The 17216-nt window shown below is 34.8% G+C and overlaps 1 protein-coding gene across 3 annotated transcripts in view; it reads left to right on the top strand.

The window, feature by feature from the left end:
* The window catches only part of LOC121415967 (cGMP-dependent 3',5'-cyclic phosphodiesterase-like), a 107194-nt gene extending 94451 nt beyond the window's left edge, over positions 1-12743 (top strand). For all 3 annotated transcript variants that reach the window (XM_041609567.1, XM_041609418.1, XM_041609492.1), the window contains 8 exons: positions 166-243; positions 821-943; positions 1624-1817; positions 3242-3329; positions 4363-4485; positions 7595-7807; positions 8336-8481; positions 8912-12743. In XM_041609567.1, coding sequence (XP_041465501.1) covers positions 166-243; positions 821-943; positions 1624-1817; positions 3242-3329; positions 4363-4485; positions 7595-7807; positions 8336-8481; positions 8912-9167 — 1221 coding nt within the window. In that variant the 3' untranslated portion in view covers positions 9168-12743. The remainder of the gene's footprint in view (positions 1-165; positions 244-820; positions 944-1623; positions 1818-3241; positions 3330-4362; positions 4486-7594; positions 7808-8335; positions 8482-8911) is intronic.
* Positions 12744-17216: the final 4473 nt, after the last annotated feature.

The following is a 17216-nucleotide window of genomic DNA, read 5'->3' as shown; positions in this document are numbered from 1 at the left end:
TGAATATTGAGATACTAGTTGAGCTTGAAGATTCATTTCCAAGCTTTAAAATGATATATAATATCGGCACCCTCTAAAGAAATCTTGCCTGCTCTGCATTTCCACTAACGCACTTGGCTGCATGCACTATTTGTATATTATCATGAGGATATTTATCTTTTACAGAGTTTGCTTTACAAGAAGATGAAGGATGCTCAATACCGCAGCACACTAGCCAATGAGCTTATGATGTATCACATGGAGGTAGGGCTAATGTGATATCAGTTTATTTTACTTTGGTGCATTTAGAGGATTTTTCATTCATAAGACAGATGTATTTAAAGATTATTACAAGTTTGTTTTTGTGACATTTGAGCGAAAAGAATTAAAATTTTCACTGAAATGTGAAGTTCTAAAATATGAGCCACTTTTCCCCCAGACACATCAACAAATGATCAAACCATTTCAAGTAATTTCATAAAATTTTGGTGATAATTTGTAGTTAGTGCTAAAATGTGTGTCGACAGTCCCTTTTGCATTTTTAACTTTGAGAAAGTTGTTGGCGTGCCTTATTCCAGTCATTTATATTCTTTCTGAAACACCTTTTAGAATTCAGCTGGTTTACTCCATTTTAAATATAAGCAGGTTTTGATCTACTTTGATGTCAGTTATTTGTAACTAGTGTAGCAGGTCCTTGGATATCAACTCTTGAACTTTTCAATGCATGCACTTTGCAATAAGGTTGTGTATTTTGTAAGAATTTAAAAAAAAACTTGTGATTAGGATGTTTATTTTATAATTTTGAAACCAATGTCTCTTTATTTTCTTTGTTCATTTTCAGGTTGGAGAAGATGAGACGAAGGTTCTTCTCAGTAGTGACATACCCTCAATCAAATCCTTCAGTCCAAGGATATCAAACTTCACATACTCCCCTCGTAGTATCCCAGACTCAGAAACACTCAAGGTAAGTAGGTAGGTGGTATTGAGGATGGCAAAGATTATGTTGGAAAATTGAACCAACTGATGATGGAAAGGACAGTGGTATTTTTGAGAAGAATGGAAGTCTTAATAAGTGGTGGTAATGATGACAATGTTGATGGTTGTGGTGGTGGTAGTGATGTTGGTGATGACAATGTTGATGGTTGTGATGGTGTTGGTGATGTTGGTGATGATGACAATGTTGATGTTTGTGGTGGTGGTAGTGATGTTGGTGATGGTGACAATGTTGATGGTTGTAGTGGTGGTGGTGATGATGATGGTGATGATGACAATGTTGATGGTTGTGGTTGTGGTGGTAGTGATGTTGGTGATGATGACAATGTTGATGGTTATGGTGGTGGTTGGGTTGTGGTGATGGTGACAATGTTGATGGTTATGGTGGTGATGATGAAGATGACAATATCAAAGATGATGATGATGATGAATGATTCAGGAATAGTGTAAAGATGACATCATTGTAAATGACAATTATAATGATAATAATTGAGAAATGTGAAATGATAATGGGACAATAATGCTGATAGTGAGTGTAATAGTTACGTTGATGCTGTCAGAGATGACAGCTGTTGCATTACTGATGATGATTATGTGATGATGACTTTAACAGCCTGTAGTGTAAAATATTCTTCCCCTTTCTTCTTACAGGCATGCATGTGTATGTTTGAGGACATGGGTATGATCAACCGCTGGCGCATCAACAGGAGAACCTTAGCCAAGTTCTGTATGCTGGTCAAAAGAGGCTACAGAGATCCTCCATACCATAACTGGTACCATGCCTTTACCGTTGGTCACTTCTGCTACCTTCTCTACAAGAATCTAGACTCCCTCAATGTCCTCACGTAAGAACCTCTACAATCTTTTCAAATATTCTGTAGTATTTTAGTATTAGGTGTTTTGTACAACGCCTATTTAGCTTGTAGTATTTTAGTATTAGGTGTTTTGTATAACGCCTACTTCGCTTGTTGTACGCGAGCAAATGGGAGGCGGAATGTCAAACATTCCTACCGTTGCACAAAAGACTTACCATCCAAAATGTACCGTTCAAAATGTACCGTTGCACGGCTTTAGGAGGTGACGTCACAATACGATTTAATTCATTGCGCTCAGTAAAAATGAAGGTGAAATGCGCGTATAATGTGCAATGCCCAAGGTCGATGTGTGCTTGTGGGATTTTGCTTTTCGCTTTCAATATTTTTGCTCCCTTTTCATAGATTATACTGCAGGCAAAAACTCTTGTTTTTTTCATATTTTCGCTAGATTCCGAGGCGTTGTACAACACAAATAGCGAATATTCTTATTCGTGCAATGGTGCGAGATTTCGCAATAGGTGAAAGAAAAGCTCTATTCAACTCGGCTAACGCCTCGTTGAATAGAGCAACTTTCTTTCACCTCGTGCGAAATCTCGCACCATCGCACTCATGCCTATTCGCTATTTGTATATTATAGGGATAAATCTCGCACCATCGCACTCATGCATATTCGCTATTTGTATGCTATCTGATGCACACTGCTGGTCTACTTGTAAGATAGTCTAATACCATGTTGGATTAACTCATTTGGTCTTATGTGAATTTCCCTTAATTACTGTTTGGTCTATATTATGGTTTGTCTTATACCCGCTTAGACTAATTCTCATTTAGTCTAATGTCTAGGTGTTATAATATCAACTTCATCTACTAATTAAACTCATTTATAAACAGCTTGTACAACCAAATAGACAAAATTGTGTTAATCCAATACAAGATTAGATGGAATGTATTTATCCTAATTAAACTGGAAATAAAACAAAAATGGTGAATGATGAGGTGGTCAGTAGACGGATACGGACTTAGCAATATGAGTGAGACCAATATAAGGATGTTTTTTAAGTGTAGACCAAATGCCAATTTTGCATTGCACATAATGATTTGTATCCTGACTTTTCAAGTTTTATACCACCTTGTTTGAAGTTTTGTTTTGATGATTTCTCTCCTTATTCTTTGCTCATTTTCTATAATATGGGAATTTCCAACGATGGTGATGATGAGGAGAAGGATGCAGATGATGATGGTGATGATGATGATGGTGGTGATGATGATGATGATGATGATGGTGATGATGGTGATGATGATGGTGATGATGATGATGGTGGTGATGATGATGATGATGATGAAGATGACGATGACAATGATTTTTTTCTTGGAGATTTGTCTATATTTTTTTCAGAGAAGGGAGTGGGTTCAGGGTTCAATGTTCACACTTCAACTTTCTTATATACTTACAGTGAGATGGAGGTGTTTGCATTATTTGTAGCCTGTCTGTGTCATGACTTAGATCACAGAGGAACAAACAACAGCTTCCAAGTTCATTCAGTAAGTTTATCATCTTATTGTTGATCCACAAATATATTTGATTTATCATAGATTTGTGCATGATATCTTAACCCTAATTAGGCCGGGCTTATTTGGCTGTTCTGTGGTGGGTGGGGAGGGGGTGTTGATTCAACCCCCTTCCCTGAGATCTCAGCTGCCGATCACGCGAGCGCTGCAAAAATTTGCACACTGGTAGGTGTGCGATGTAATCTACAAGGCTGTATGGCAAAATTTTCCAAAAAATGAGATTTTATTTTACATGAATTAATTATGCTAATTTATGCATAAATCATACTTTTTGCTCTAATTCACTAAATAAGGCTCCTAGAATGCTAATTTTTGGTAAAAATATTCTTTATAGCATTCTTAACAATCGCAATTGAAAAAAAACTTTGGTTTGGAGATCAATTTCCTATGTATTTTATTGTTTTATGAATTTCTTATGTATTTCTATGTTTTTTCAACCTTCTGTTTTTCTTTACCAGACCAGATTTATTGCACAACCTGTTTGAAGCATACTTATGCTAAAATCAATTGATATCAGCTGTTAAAAGCAAAAATAATCATATCTTTATGAATAAGATGAGAAAACTTAATTTTCATTGACTTTGCACACAAAATCACGTTTGGTCTGACATGCACTTACAAAATGTAGCGTAATTTCGGAACCGCGTACCCGGGCGTCGCAAATTTGGTCTCAAAAGATGCGCGAGACTTGAAAGTATAAACTCTGTGAATGGTGCGGTAAGAAAATTTCCCACGGCAAATTGATTGTAGAAAACGTTGAGGGGGGGTTGATTCAACCCCTTCCCCCTCTGTCTTATGAATGACGATTTTTAACCACTTTGATTACTTTTTCACCCCATTGATGCCTTTTAACAACTATGATTACCCTTTTTACCACTTTGATGCATTTTTAACTACTTTGATGACTTTTTGGCTTTGATTTTTTTCCACTTTGACCACTTTGAACATTATTTTCCACATTGATGACTTTTTGACCACTTTTACGATTATTTTCTTTTTTTTATAGCAATCAGTACTTGCAGCTTTGTATAGCTCGGAAGGATCAGTTATGGAGAGGCATCATTTTGCACAGGCCATGTGTATCTTGAACACAGAGGGATGTAACATCTTTGAGAACCTTAACAGAGATGTAAGATCAATATTTCTACCCCCCCTTGATCCTTCCTACCCATGTGTATCTTTTTAGAACTTCAAGAGACTATTATGCCTCCCCATATTTTTTATCTTTTATCATGACTAATAGTTAATTCATATGTAATAGAATAGATGTAATAAAATTTAGGTATTTTTGACCAGTTATGCACATTTTCTTCCTGCAATCCAGGAATACAAGAATAAAAATACCACTTGGATATTAATTTCTACACCCTGAATGACACCCCCTCCCATTTGAGAAAAGGTACCATATACCTAAAAATTGCATGTTCTTGTGACTGTTTGAAATGAATGATTTTAAATATTCACTGAAAATAGCAGCCAAAAGGCTGAAATACAATATTTACATACAGAATAGGCAAATATCAAAATGAAATTGTTCTACAAAATATGAAATTATTTGAAATACCCAGCATGTATATCAGAAGAAAGCCTCAGTTCATCTTCAATTGAGTGACAAGAGATTTTTTAGGGTAAAGATCACTATTTGAATTAAAAGTGCAAGTACTAATTGAAAACGGGGAGAGCGTCCCATTTAAATACTTGAAATCGAGTCGAAAACGCAGCCCCTACAGATGTATGCTGGCAAAAAACGGCCAGCATAAATTGATAATAACAAGGCCAGAATACAGTGAAAAGGTTAGAGGTTAGGCGTGTTGTATAGTCTGGTGTTGTACATGGCTGTATGTATGATTGATGATGTCATAATGTTGGTTACACGTGTCACTGTATCCTGGCCTTGCTCGCTCGACTGCTTGCAACCTAGGCCTAGGTGAACTTCTCTTATATACCAGTCAAGATTACAGGTGGCTTGGTTCATAGTTAGAAGGAGTTTACCACCCCTGGTAGGAGCATTAGATCATGCACTAAACATTAGCCGGCTCTGACCAATGAAGAGTCGCCTTTCAAGGTTACTATGCTAATTCAGATTTTCTGTATACAGTGAATGTTTGTGACAAGAATGCTTGCCTGAAAGTACCTATCCATAAACGGCTAAATATGCCAGTCCTTGTGCAGCATATCAGTTGGTTTACTTGAATACTATTTGTCTTCTAAGACTGCATTATTCTGGATGTACAATAAGGCAGAGGTGACCCTAGACCATTGAAATATTATTGGCATTCAAAGCAAGTGAATGTGCTTTGACCAAGGCTTCTGACTGAGGTGCAAAAAAAATGCATTGTTAGATAATCTAGTTTACTTGAACCCACTTACATAATGCCATGCCTGGCATTCTTCCCTCAAAAGACTTAACTATTTGGAAAATTTGTATATCCCTCTTTTATTCATACGTTCAGCTCATGAGCTGCCATTGTTTAAACCTAGCAACTTTTGTTCATGCCAATTGAAATGGCCTACTGAACATGACATTTACAAGGCATTAATTTTCCTTGGTGATTATAAACTTAAAGGGGAAGTGATACAGTCAAAATTTAATCAAATATGGAAATCATTCATTAAATCTTCAAGGGGTGTTTCATCATTAAATCTTATATTGATGAAACATTACCAGAAGGGAGCAAACCATGTTTTACATTGTTGAAAGAGGTGTTTACAGATGAATGAAAACCATCCCCCATATCTTTCTCTTGTGGAAGTATAAAATCATGTGATCATATTGGCATTTAAAATTTACTTCTTCCATGAGCTCTAAATATTTACATGCATTCCAGCATAGTTGGGAGCCAAGTTAAACTTTATAAACACAAGTGGTTGCTAATACCTTGGTCACATTTGTTCTACGGCGGCCGTACGGCGAGTCGAAAACAGCTGTTTTATTCATTTTTATTCAAACCACCTATATGTAGCTGGTACAAAAAGAAATGTTAAAACGGCTGTTTTCGACTTGCCGTAGAACAAATGTGACCAAGGTATAAAGGTATTTTATATGGGGTTGTCTATCCATCTCATCATCATTCTCCTTTTGACCATTAACCTATGGGATATATACAGTGCGTCCCAGAAAAAACGAAACCGAGATTTAGCGATCATTTATCATTACTTAATCATAAACAAAATAGACAAATGACCTACCAATTTAAAGCTTAGAATCTCCTCTTTCATCTGATATCACTTACATTATTTCTCATTCACGCATGAGTGAGCAAATACAATTTGAAGAAAGGATATCAAAAACTCATTTGGCGGGGGGTATCTGGGTTTCAAAAAGAAAACCACATTTTTTAAAAGTTCAATATCTCCTCTTTAATTTGATACCTAAATTACAGAAAATGGTCAAGAAATAACAAAGTTCTGGTCATTTGAAATGAGGCTTGAATTTCAATAATTTCATAAAATGAAGAGGTTCTCCAGGCTGGCTTTCAAACTCACTCATCACTCCGTTTTGTTGACGATCAGCCATGCATCAAATCTTTTGTTCACCATGCGAAAGCTTCTGTGGGAAACCGGTGAAAACACGTTTATCTCATGAAATTATGGAAATACAAGCCTTATTTCAAATGACCAGAACTTTTTTATTTCTTGACCATTTTCTGTAATTGAGGTACCAAATTAAAGAGCAGATATTGAACTTTTCATAAATGTGGTTTTCTTTTTGAAACCCAGATACCCCTCGCCAAATGAGTTTTTGGTATCCTTTCTTCAAATTGTTTTTGCTCACTCATGCGTGAATAAAAAATAAGCTAAGTAATATCAGATGAAAGAGGAGATTCTAAGCTTTAAATTGGTAGGTCATTTGTCTATTTTATTTATGATTAAGTAATGATAAATGATCGGTAAATCTCGGTTTCGTTTATTTTGGGACGCCACGTATAGTTAATGAATGTCCTGTCACTGTCATCTGACTAAAATAAATTTCAAGCAAACAAAAAGAAAAAAAAACTAAAGTTCGTTCGATAATTTTCTACTTTGATACTATGGTGGTTTCTGTCAATTAGGCCACGTGTTTTTTCCCGATCCCGCATTAGGGAACAAAGCTTTTGAAACAAGGGTATAGCATTATGTTTGTGCTTGCCTAAAAAAGCAGGCCCCATTCTGTACTGTAACTATTTGTGATGTATTGTGAGGTGATAGAGGGCTCTGTTATTCACTTTATTTCTCTTTCTTTATTCCTTTATCAACAGGAATACCAGAAGGCTCTAGACCTGGTCCAGGACATCATCCTAGCTACAGACCTGGCCCATCATCTCAGGATCCATAAAGACCTAGAGAAGATGGCTAAGGATGGGTATAATGTTGACAATGCAGAACATCACAAGCTTCTACTCTGCATGCTGATGACATGCTGTGACCTTTCAGACCAGACCAAGAACTGGTCCTGGACTAAGAAGATTGCTGTAAGTTTTATTTTCCTTCCACATCATGTGGATTCCTTTTAAAATGTTTTTAGGTGGATTGAGAAGTACAGTCATTTCATTGATTTCAGTAGTATTTGCTATTATCAAATGAGAGGGTTAGATATCTGAAAAAACTGGTCCTGCATGAATAGAGAAGAAAATCAAGTGAAGGAATATAAGTTAAATGCAGTGCAAGTATTGAAAGAAATACGGCTTAACTTTGAAAATTCATACATAATAATTTCTTTTGCATAACCAGTCACAGCTTGGCGACTCGATTGTCATAATGGATTTTATATTGTGGACAATGCAATTTATGCTATCATTGCTATGCTTTTCTGCTATGCAGTACTGGTCTGCTTAAGGTTATTATTTGACTTCTGCAGAAGACTCAACTATACCTTGAAGGATGTTCTGTGGTAATGTATATCTGATGATAAACTGTGAAGGGCCAGCCACCTTGGTGTATATTACCTACTGTGCAGAAATCTTGACTAACATGGCACGTTCACTTTGTTCTTTATACAGGAGCTGATATACCATGAGTTCTTCAGTCAAGGTGACCTTGAAAAGGCCATGGGATTGGAAACACCAGAGATGTTTGATAGGGAGAAGGCTTGTATTCCAGAGCTACAAATAGGATTCCTTGATCATATAGCCCTACCTCTCTACAGGTAAATCCATTAATAGCCCTTACCCCCTCACCCTGAGATGTTTGATAGAGAGGCTTGTATTCCAGATCCCTACCTCTCTACAGGTAAATCCATTAATAGCCCTTACCCCCTCACCCTGAGATGTTTGACAGAGGGAAGGTTTGTAATGTTTTTCCGAAGTGCACCTGGTAACTTTTGCCCTAACCCCTGCCTTCTCAACATGCAAATCCTTGGTGATTTACTCACTATTCAAGGACTAATATTTCAAACATGAATGCATATCCATTTTTGTTGCAAGGAATGGTAGAATGGACTTTAAGCCCACATCTCTCAGTTCTGCCTTCATGCTTCTAATTTGCTAAAATAAATAGACAAGAGTATGTTAAATTCTGAGGTCTTTATTATGGGTGAATGAAACCTTGAGTGTTGATATTTCTTGTATTTTGTGTAGGGTACTTGGTCAGGTGTTGCCCAAGACAAAGACAGTGGTGGATGCAGTGGAGTCCAATCGAGTGATGTGGACTAAGCTAAGAGACGAGACCAAACAAAGACGACTTAGCAGCACCAACTCACTAGACTTCTTCCATATTCAGTTCAAGAGTGAGCTCAATGGAGACAAGATGGCTGAGGAGGACGAAGACAGGGAAGAGGCGGAAGCTAAGGCACAGGGTGAAGATAAGATTGATCACAACGATAACCATAAGTGAGGAGATAATATCATGACGGACTGGTGATTGCCGTGATTGAACACTTTGGTGGATGAGTACAGTAAAATAGGGAAGTGGATATGTCATAGATTGTCATAGTAGAAACCGCTCAGGTGATGGCTTGAGTGTTGAGATTAAACAAGCAATGACAGCTGAACTTGTTCTATTGGGCATTAGAATACCTGAACAAAGAAAATGCCACCATCCTTCTCTTTTGGATAATCTTCAACAGAGTGACAACAGTTCAGATTTAAGAATATGAGCAGCACGGGAGGATATAGCTTTCATGAACACAGGAAGCATGTGTCTCTGTATAGCCTGATTGTTATGTGGCTATAACACTCTAAGATTTCTACTAGATATATGCCACATATTCAGAATTACTTGACCGTATATCAACATCTTTGTGAGAGAGAGAGGGAGGGAGAGTGGTGGTTTTGTTAAGATGGTAACCAAATTACAACAATGGTGCATTTTCAAATCAACAAATCTTCTGATATCTTCTGAAAACTACAATCAAGTATGCTTGAAGAGGAAGGAAAGGAGTAATGATGAATATCAACTGGAGTGTGTTTGATAGTACATATATATGTAGTAAAGAAATATCTGCTTACAAATGTGTGTCCATATGTTGTTGATGACTGAAATTCTGAAATATCAATGTTCCATGTCATTTTCATTGACCGAAATACTTTATCACTTGTTGAATACAAAGCAGAAATGTAAAAAAAAAAAAAAATCCCTTTTGAAGAATTTAAGTTTTGCACAAATTTATTTTTTGTCTTTCTGGCCCACTGACTGCCAAAGAACTATTTTGAGGATTGAAAGTTAAATGACCAGTATGCATCCATTGTGTTGATTAATCCTTGGATTATAAGATTATAGAAACATATAAAGGGAAAGTAAGTTAATGTTGAAATGGCTGAATATAACCTTAACACTTGATTTATACTGAATTCATGATATACGCATTCTAAAAATCTCCATTGGACCAGTGTGCGACCACTTTAGTCCTAAAAATCCAAATAAAACTATTTTCATAAGAAGGAGGCGTATTATCCAAACTTATCAAATATCTTCATACGCTGCATTTACTTGATATGTGGGAGGATGATATCAAATTGAATGTATCCATCCCTCTGACCAGTACTTCAAATCACCTTTTTCCCCATTCTTTTCGACAAATGTATTTATTGAAGCCATTCTCAATTGTTATATCATATGAACAGTACACATTGTTTCACAAGTAGTATATTATAGTTTGCTTTTCAAAAAGTCTGTCATTTCTTTGTGTTCATTTTAAGCCGATGTTTCAGAGTTGTTGAAGAGAAGAATAACAATTTACATTTTACAATGAATTGGGCAACCTGGAATATTTTTTTTTCAAACCACCCATGCATCACTCAACCAGAAGAGTACAGTTGGGAGTTTTGACAAGATTATTTTCCTGGTTCTATTGTTTGAATCATGACCAGCAAGATAGTTTGCTCAAGGGTATGAAGTACAGTCCAAAGGGAAAAAAAGCCATTTATTCTTCAATAATATGTGTGTGCATGCATGCAATTTCCTTGGTAATTTCAGATCTATACATGAATACATATACCTAGGGCCTGAAGTAGAAAAGGAAAACTCTTGCAATTTTTTTTTGCCTGAGATGTTTAATTTGTCCAAGATAATGGCATAAATTTGTTTGCCAGTTTTTATGGCAAAAGTTTTATGCAACAGGCCCCAGGGGTATTTTCACAAGAGTTATAAAGTTTGATTCTAATCTATGTGCCATCATGAATCTATGCATGAAAATTCAGCAGTGTGCATCCCTCAAACACGATGTGACTCATCACATAGCAGGAAAAGAAATAAAATTATTATAAAATGAGACATAATTGCTGCGTAGTATTACCCTGACTGCAGTGCAGCATCCTATTGCAAATAATGCCAGGTACCCATTTATCTCACCTTGGTTGAGTTCAGTACAATGTGGTAAAATGTCTAGAAGCCTGAGGAAATTAATGCCATGACTGGGAATTTGTATCCATGACTCTGAAACAAACAGTAAAAAAAAACTAATATTTCTAAGATGTCAGTCAAGTTATTCTTGATAGCTCTTTGTGAAACCACTGCTGCACTATTTGTGTACTGCTAAATGATATGGATATGAGATGAAGTAATAGTGTGTGACAATATTGATAGTTCTATCCAGTCAAAGCATCTGATGATTACTTGATGAAATAATAACCCTAGTAAAATGTTTGTTTTCTACTGAAATAAAGTGTTGGTAACAAGACCTCCACTTTCACTGCTTCCCCATGCTACAAATATAATTGTGGTAATTCATTTTGTTTTGTTCTTATGCACATTTTAAAGCTTTATATTGTTTTTGCTTATTAATATGTAAATATATAATCCCTTTGGCATATTAGAGGGAGAAGATTGAGAATACATATTTATACAAAAGCTTTGCACTCTCTGAAAGAATTTATGCAAAATAATATTATTTTCACACAAATTGCTAATTTCAGGTATTTCATTGCATTTCTTGGCTGCTTATGGATAGATGTATATATTGACAGACTATTTTATGTGTACAGACTATGACCCATGTCTTTAAATGCTTGCATATTGTATTTCATAGTTGTTACACTTGAATATAGTTTTGCTTTCAGTCGTTGCTTTTAATATGCCAAAGCAATTCCTGTTTTTAAAAAGGAAACGGTTCAATAAGAGGCCCATAAATGTTCTTGAGAGCTTTCTAGTCTTAAGACATTTAGCATTCATGCAATACAAGGTTTATGAAAATTATTTCAGGTAAATTGTTTTATTGCTACACTTAATATGCATATTGTTTACCCGAAAATTTTCCTACAGATTTTCTCATTTTTTTTCATGCTGTGAGCTATATTGTACTAGGCTATATATATTATGTTGGATTAGATAGTACTATTTGAATGTTTATGGTGATATATTGTTTCCTCAGGGTGATCTATGTGCAATTTTTGTTTTAACGCGATTCATATATCTGGTTTCAGCGAACTTTGTTTCATCAGGTCATCCAAAAGAAAGGCTACCCCTGTGTATACTTTTTAATATTGGCTGCCAATCTACCTATTATCAGCTCTTGTTTAGTATTAGTATGAAAACCAATTATGAAATGTGGATGTTTATGTTGATATGGTCATGTACCCGACGTTTTTAAGATCAATGGCTTAAAATGTAAGAGGATTCAATCAATCCTAATTGATTGTGACAAATGGTTTGTCAATGCCTTAAAGTTAATAGCACCTTTAACATTACAGATCATATTAGGTAGTTTTCACAAGGTCGTGCAGAATGCTTTCAAGAATATATCATCAAATGCCATTCATGACAGAGCAATCAAGAAGTCTTTGTCAAATTTGTCGAAAAATTGGGGAATCACAACCGCAGTTTCGTCCTGGATTCTGGGCATATTTGCAAGTTTTTGTCAGCTTCGAAAACTGCTAGTCTGGTTTGGCACTTTACGACAAAGACCTCCCAGCTGTTTCTTGTTATTTGACAGGTATTATCTATGTTCTTGAAAGTGTTTCGCATCGCCGTGTATAACTCTTAAAAAAAAGATGAAAACTTAGGCCTGTGCTGAAAGTTATCACGTAGAAAGAAAGAGCAGACTTGGTGAACTTGAGAAAACTGCCAGATAGATCCTATGGATTTCAAAACCTTGAACCTACAATTTTGCAGAATATCACTCCTTAGGTTTTTTTTGTGTCTGAATCCTGGCTCTCTGTCTAAAAAATGAAGATGAGATGTCATAAGGAAGACTATCTCTTTTGGTTACAGTGCTATTTCTTTTTCTTTTCAAAAATTAGGTTTTGTCTTTCCAGATGCAGTTTCAATGTGTGCTTCAAAATGTAGGCACTTTCTCTGTCTCACTCCCCCCCCCCTCCATTCTCAAAATGTGCGAGTACATTTTATCTTTGAAAAAAAAAGATCTCAATATAATTTATAATTTATTAATGGATATGGTTCTATTACTAAACCTTTAATATGCACAAAAACATGTACGGTGTATAAAGAATTATTTATCATATTATCAGTGTATTCATAAATCTTGAACAGAAAATGTTTTCTGAAGCTTGATTGATTTGTATATTGTTAAAGTTTTTAAATGTGACTGTTGTATTATGTATATATTTGAATTGTTTATAAGAGTTTTTCAAAGGTTTGTCATAGTTTATATTGTATTTATGGAGCAATTCCACTTATTTATGTGAAGAAATCTGAAAAAAATTCTTTCAGATGATGTTTGTCCGGTGAGTGTGGGATACATTATTCTTGATAAGATACATTGAGCATGTTTAGTATTAAACTTGTTCAACTTTTGTCTAAAGGCTTGCATGGCCAGTTTGGCCAGATTAAACTTATGCAACAACTGATTGGCCCAATGTATGGATTACAGAATATTTCAAGAGACCTTGGTGGACGTTTTCATCATTATGAAAATTTGTTGTAAAATTTATAATATACTGTATCCTCATATGATGATGCAGGCCTGTATTCAACTTAAAGTCAGAAATAAAATTTGTGGTTTAAGTATGGATGGCCAATTGTTTTACTAACAGTAGAGATACCATATTTCAGCTCATTTGGCTCTCTACTATCATTCATAATTGTTTAGGAAGTATAAAAAGATGATTTTCGTCACCATCAATGAATCAGGAAAGAGCACAGCAAACATAAGGTATATACAACTTAAAAATTTTGACTTCCCATAATTTTAGCACAGAGTTAGACCATGGTCCAAGTTAAACCTGACTTCAGAATACAGGCTTTAATGTTTTCCTTTGTGCCTCTCTCCATTCTTACATGTATACAATAATCTAACCCCCTGATTTTCTTTTCGTTCTTTTCTATCGGGCAATCTTATTGTTACTTTAATAACTTTCACATCTTTGTTGGAAAATTTATCTAGACTTTTGTCACATTATTAAGGAAATAAAATACAATTTAAATTGAATTATGCTAATGGATAGAGGCGTCTATAGGTCTCTTGGATTATCGATATGTAATATACTGAATCAATAATTCTTATTTATGATTAGCTATTATAGTTATATAATTTTTAGATTTATGCACTTCTAATTATTGTAGTCTTTCTGTTCTACTGAAATTTTAGTTTATAATATATTTTTACTTTTTTGTAATAGAAATATATCAGACAATATATGTATATTTTTCCTGATTTTAAATCTGTACATAAACAACCGTTTTATACCACAAATTTTGTAGTGGAATAAGTTTGATAATCCACTTCAAGCTACATCTGTCATACACATTCTAGATTACACATAGACCTTTGTGTATCACCCACACGTGTCAAATTCTCTTTTAAATGTATAAAACAGAAACTGAATATGAAGCATAAGACTATCTGGGCATTGTTAGTTAACATAAAGTGTGCTATTGTACCCTAAATTGAGAGGAACAAATTGGTTGGTAATTTTCTTGTCAAATGAGGGGAAGAACAATTATGATTACAGACTTGATAAACATTGGCCAAATCGATCACTCGTACATAATTCATCTGTGCTCTGATGTGTTTTGGCCTAAATTAACTAAAATGTATATTTCATTCAAATGCACTTCAAAACAGGTTAATGAAGTCATATATGTATACCCTTTTGGCTTTCATTTATCCACATTGACCTACTCAAGCAAAATGAACCAGGCTGATGTGTACATGTATTATTTTGCTTTAAGATACTGTTATGTGTATTATGAACAGTAATTAATAGTTGAAATTAAGGGCTACTAGCATTGTGGTGATGTGTGATGCCTATGTAATGTGCTTTTCATGCATCCATGTATTATAAATCATTTGGGATAAGCCTCAATCCCCAAATCATCAATATGAGAGGTCTTAAATTGTACAAAAATCACTGCTTATTTTATTGTTGTACATATGAGAGAACATGGTAAACTAACAATTGTACAGAGTTTGCAGTTTTGAGTATTCAACAACATACAAGGGAATAGAGAGAGAGAAATGTATCCACATGGTATGTGGGTTATATAATAACAAAGTATATTTCTATTGGAAGAAATAAAGATTTTAAAAGGGGAATTGATGTAATATATCACGATGTTTGTGTATGTTCTGGTAGAAGCATTGGTTTGAATTAGCTTATTCTTGCAGGCAATAAAGAAACTTGTTTGAATATGATAACTTGTTCCAATTTAGTAATTTCATAAGTGATGAGGAGAAGAAACTAGCAGCATGTAAATGGACAGAAGATGTGATAACAGAGAGGAATTGATTTACACTAATACAATCAAGTTGTAATAATCAGATTTTCACATTTTATTTGAAAAGGAGTGAGCTAATACAAGTGTGTAATGAACAATAATCAGGCATTGTTTTGTTTATGCGCCTCAAAACAATTTAACAAGAATTATCTTGCATATTTCAAAAGGGACTTTACTATAAAAAAAACAGACATTTCAAAATGTTAGACACTATATATCTGTCCCAAACAACAACAAAAGATGTCATTCTATTTTGATTTAATACAGATACATCACAAAAACATAAATTCACAATCAACCCTTTACACTATTGGATAGCAGCCATAAAATGGGAAAGGAAACTTGTAATCTTTAAAAGATCAATAATTCTGTTTCCACAATTAAAACATGTTAATCAAATACATTTCCTTATTCAAAGGTATACATGGGCTTTAAGACACACTCTTGAAAATTGCGTCATGATTATTGATGCCAATCAACGGAAAGACAGCTACATGCAGGCAGAAAAATTAACCTGCTTTCATGATGGTAAATTTCAGATTTTGAGTAAACATGGTCACTAAAATACATTTGTGACCAGTCACCCCTAAGCTTTAATGATTCATGACTTGGCAAGTACTTGATTGAGTACAGAAGAAGTTAATAAAGAGCTTCAAAAATTCAGAGAAAAAAATGTTTGAAGTTTGGGGTTCACTCAAGCACAACATGTGCAATATCAGTGTATTTTCAATCAGTCCGCAAAAACTGGTGTCCAAGAAACTTTTTACTTGAATTCCTACATCTTGTCTACAGTTGTAAAGAAATCTCTCAGATATGATTAATTACCGTAATACCCTAATTATGCTTTTAGAACACCATATTACTATTTTGGCTATTAACAGAGCTCCTTCATTGGCACTTATTGTTGGGTGGCTGGTATCTTGCACAATGTACCTGATATTATAGCGACTCCACCAAGAAGCAAGTGTAAGTAAGCCTTTGCCATAAAAGAGGGGGGGAGGAGAGCTCCAAATGAAAATGTTCCTTTTGAGTTTGGTGGGGACTCCTATCTGCTCACAGTGGACAATTTTCAACAATTAGGAATTGGTACATTATTTCCCCAGAAGAGAAAAGTCAACAGGAATTCTGTCAGGTTATGGCAAACAAAATGTTGCATAAATGATAATTCTTGTATAATGCATGGCACCATAACCAATTTTAAACCTTTTATAGTATATGAATTGCTATCAATTAAACATTGCTTTGGAATTGGATAAATCCTTGAGCAAAAAACTGTTGACCCCGATATCTGCTTACATTTATATGGATATAAACAAAGTTATAAATTTCTAAGACTCACAAATATTATAGGGCATAACCATACAAACAGTTTTTCCAGTAAAAAAAATGAAAGAATTTTGGTCTCAATGATCCAAAATATTTTCCTTCTCGACCAGTTAGGAATTAAAATGCACATAATCCACTTTCCTTGGTTTATTTCAATTATGGTACATTATAAAGGAAGTAAACTATATGTGTTTCTCTCCTAGAATAAGTGTGATGACATAATAACAAGAATCACTTCAAAAAGTTCCATCACATGTAACAAACATTGTTGCATTATCTGAATGTTATATTATGGAAAGGTGTTTCTTAAAACATAATCATCATCCAAAAGAACTTGATATATACACTGCCCTACATAAGCAAAAGGAAAAGAGTGACATGCCAACAAAAAACAAAATTTAGGTCATTTAGATTTTCACAATTCATGCAGAGTGCTCGATTGTC

This window comes from Lytechinus variegatus, chromosome 1 (assembly GCF_018143015.1).
Source record: "Lytechinus variegatus isolate NC3 chromosome 1, Lvar_3.0, whole genome shotgun sequence".
Classification (NCBI taxonomy): domain Eukaryota; kingdom Metazoa; phylum Echinodermata; class Echinoidea; order Temnopleuroida; family Toxopneustidae; genus Lytechinus; species Lytechinus variegatus.
Note: the sequence above shows the minus strand (reverse complement) of the source record. Positions and strands in the feature narration are given on the sequence as shown.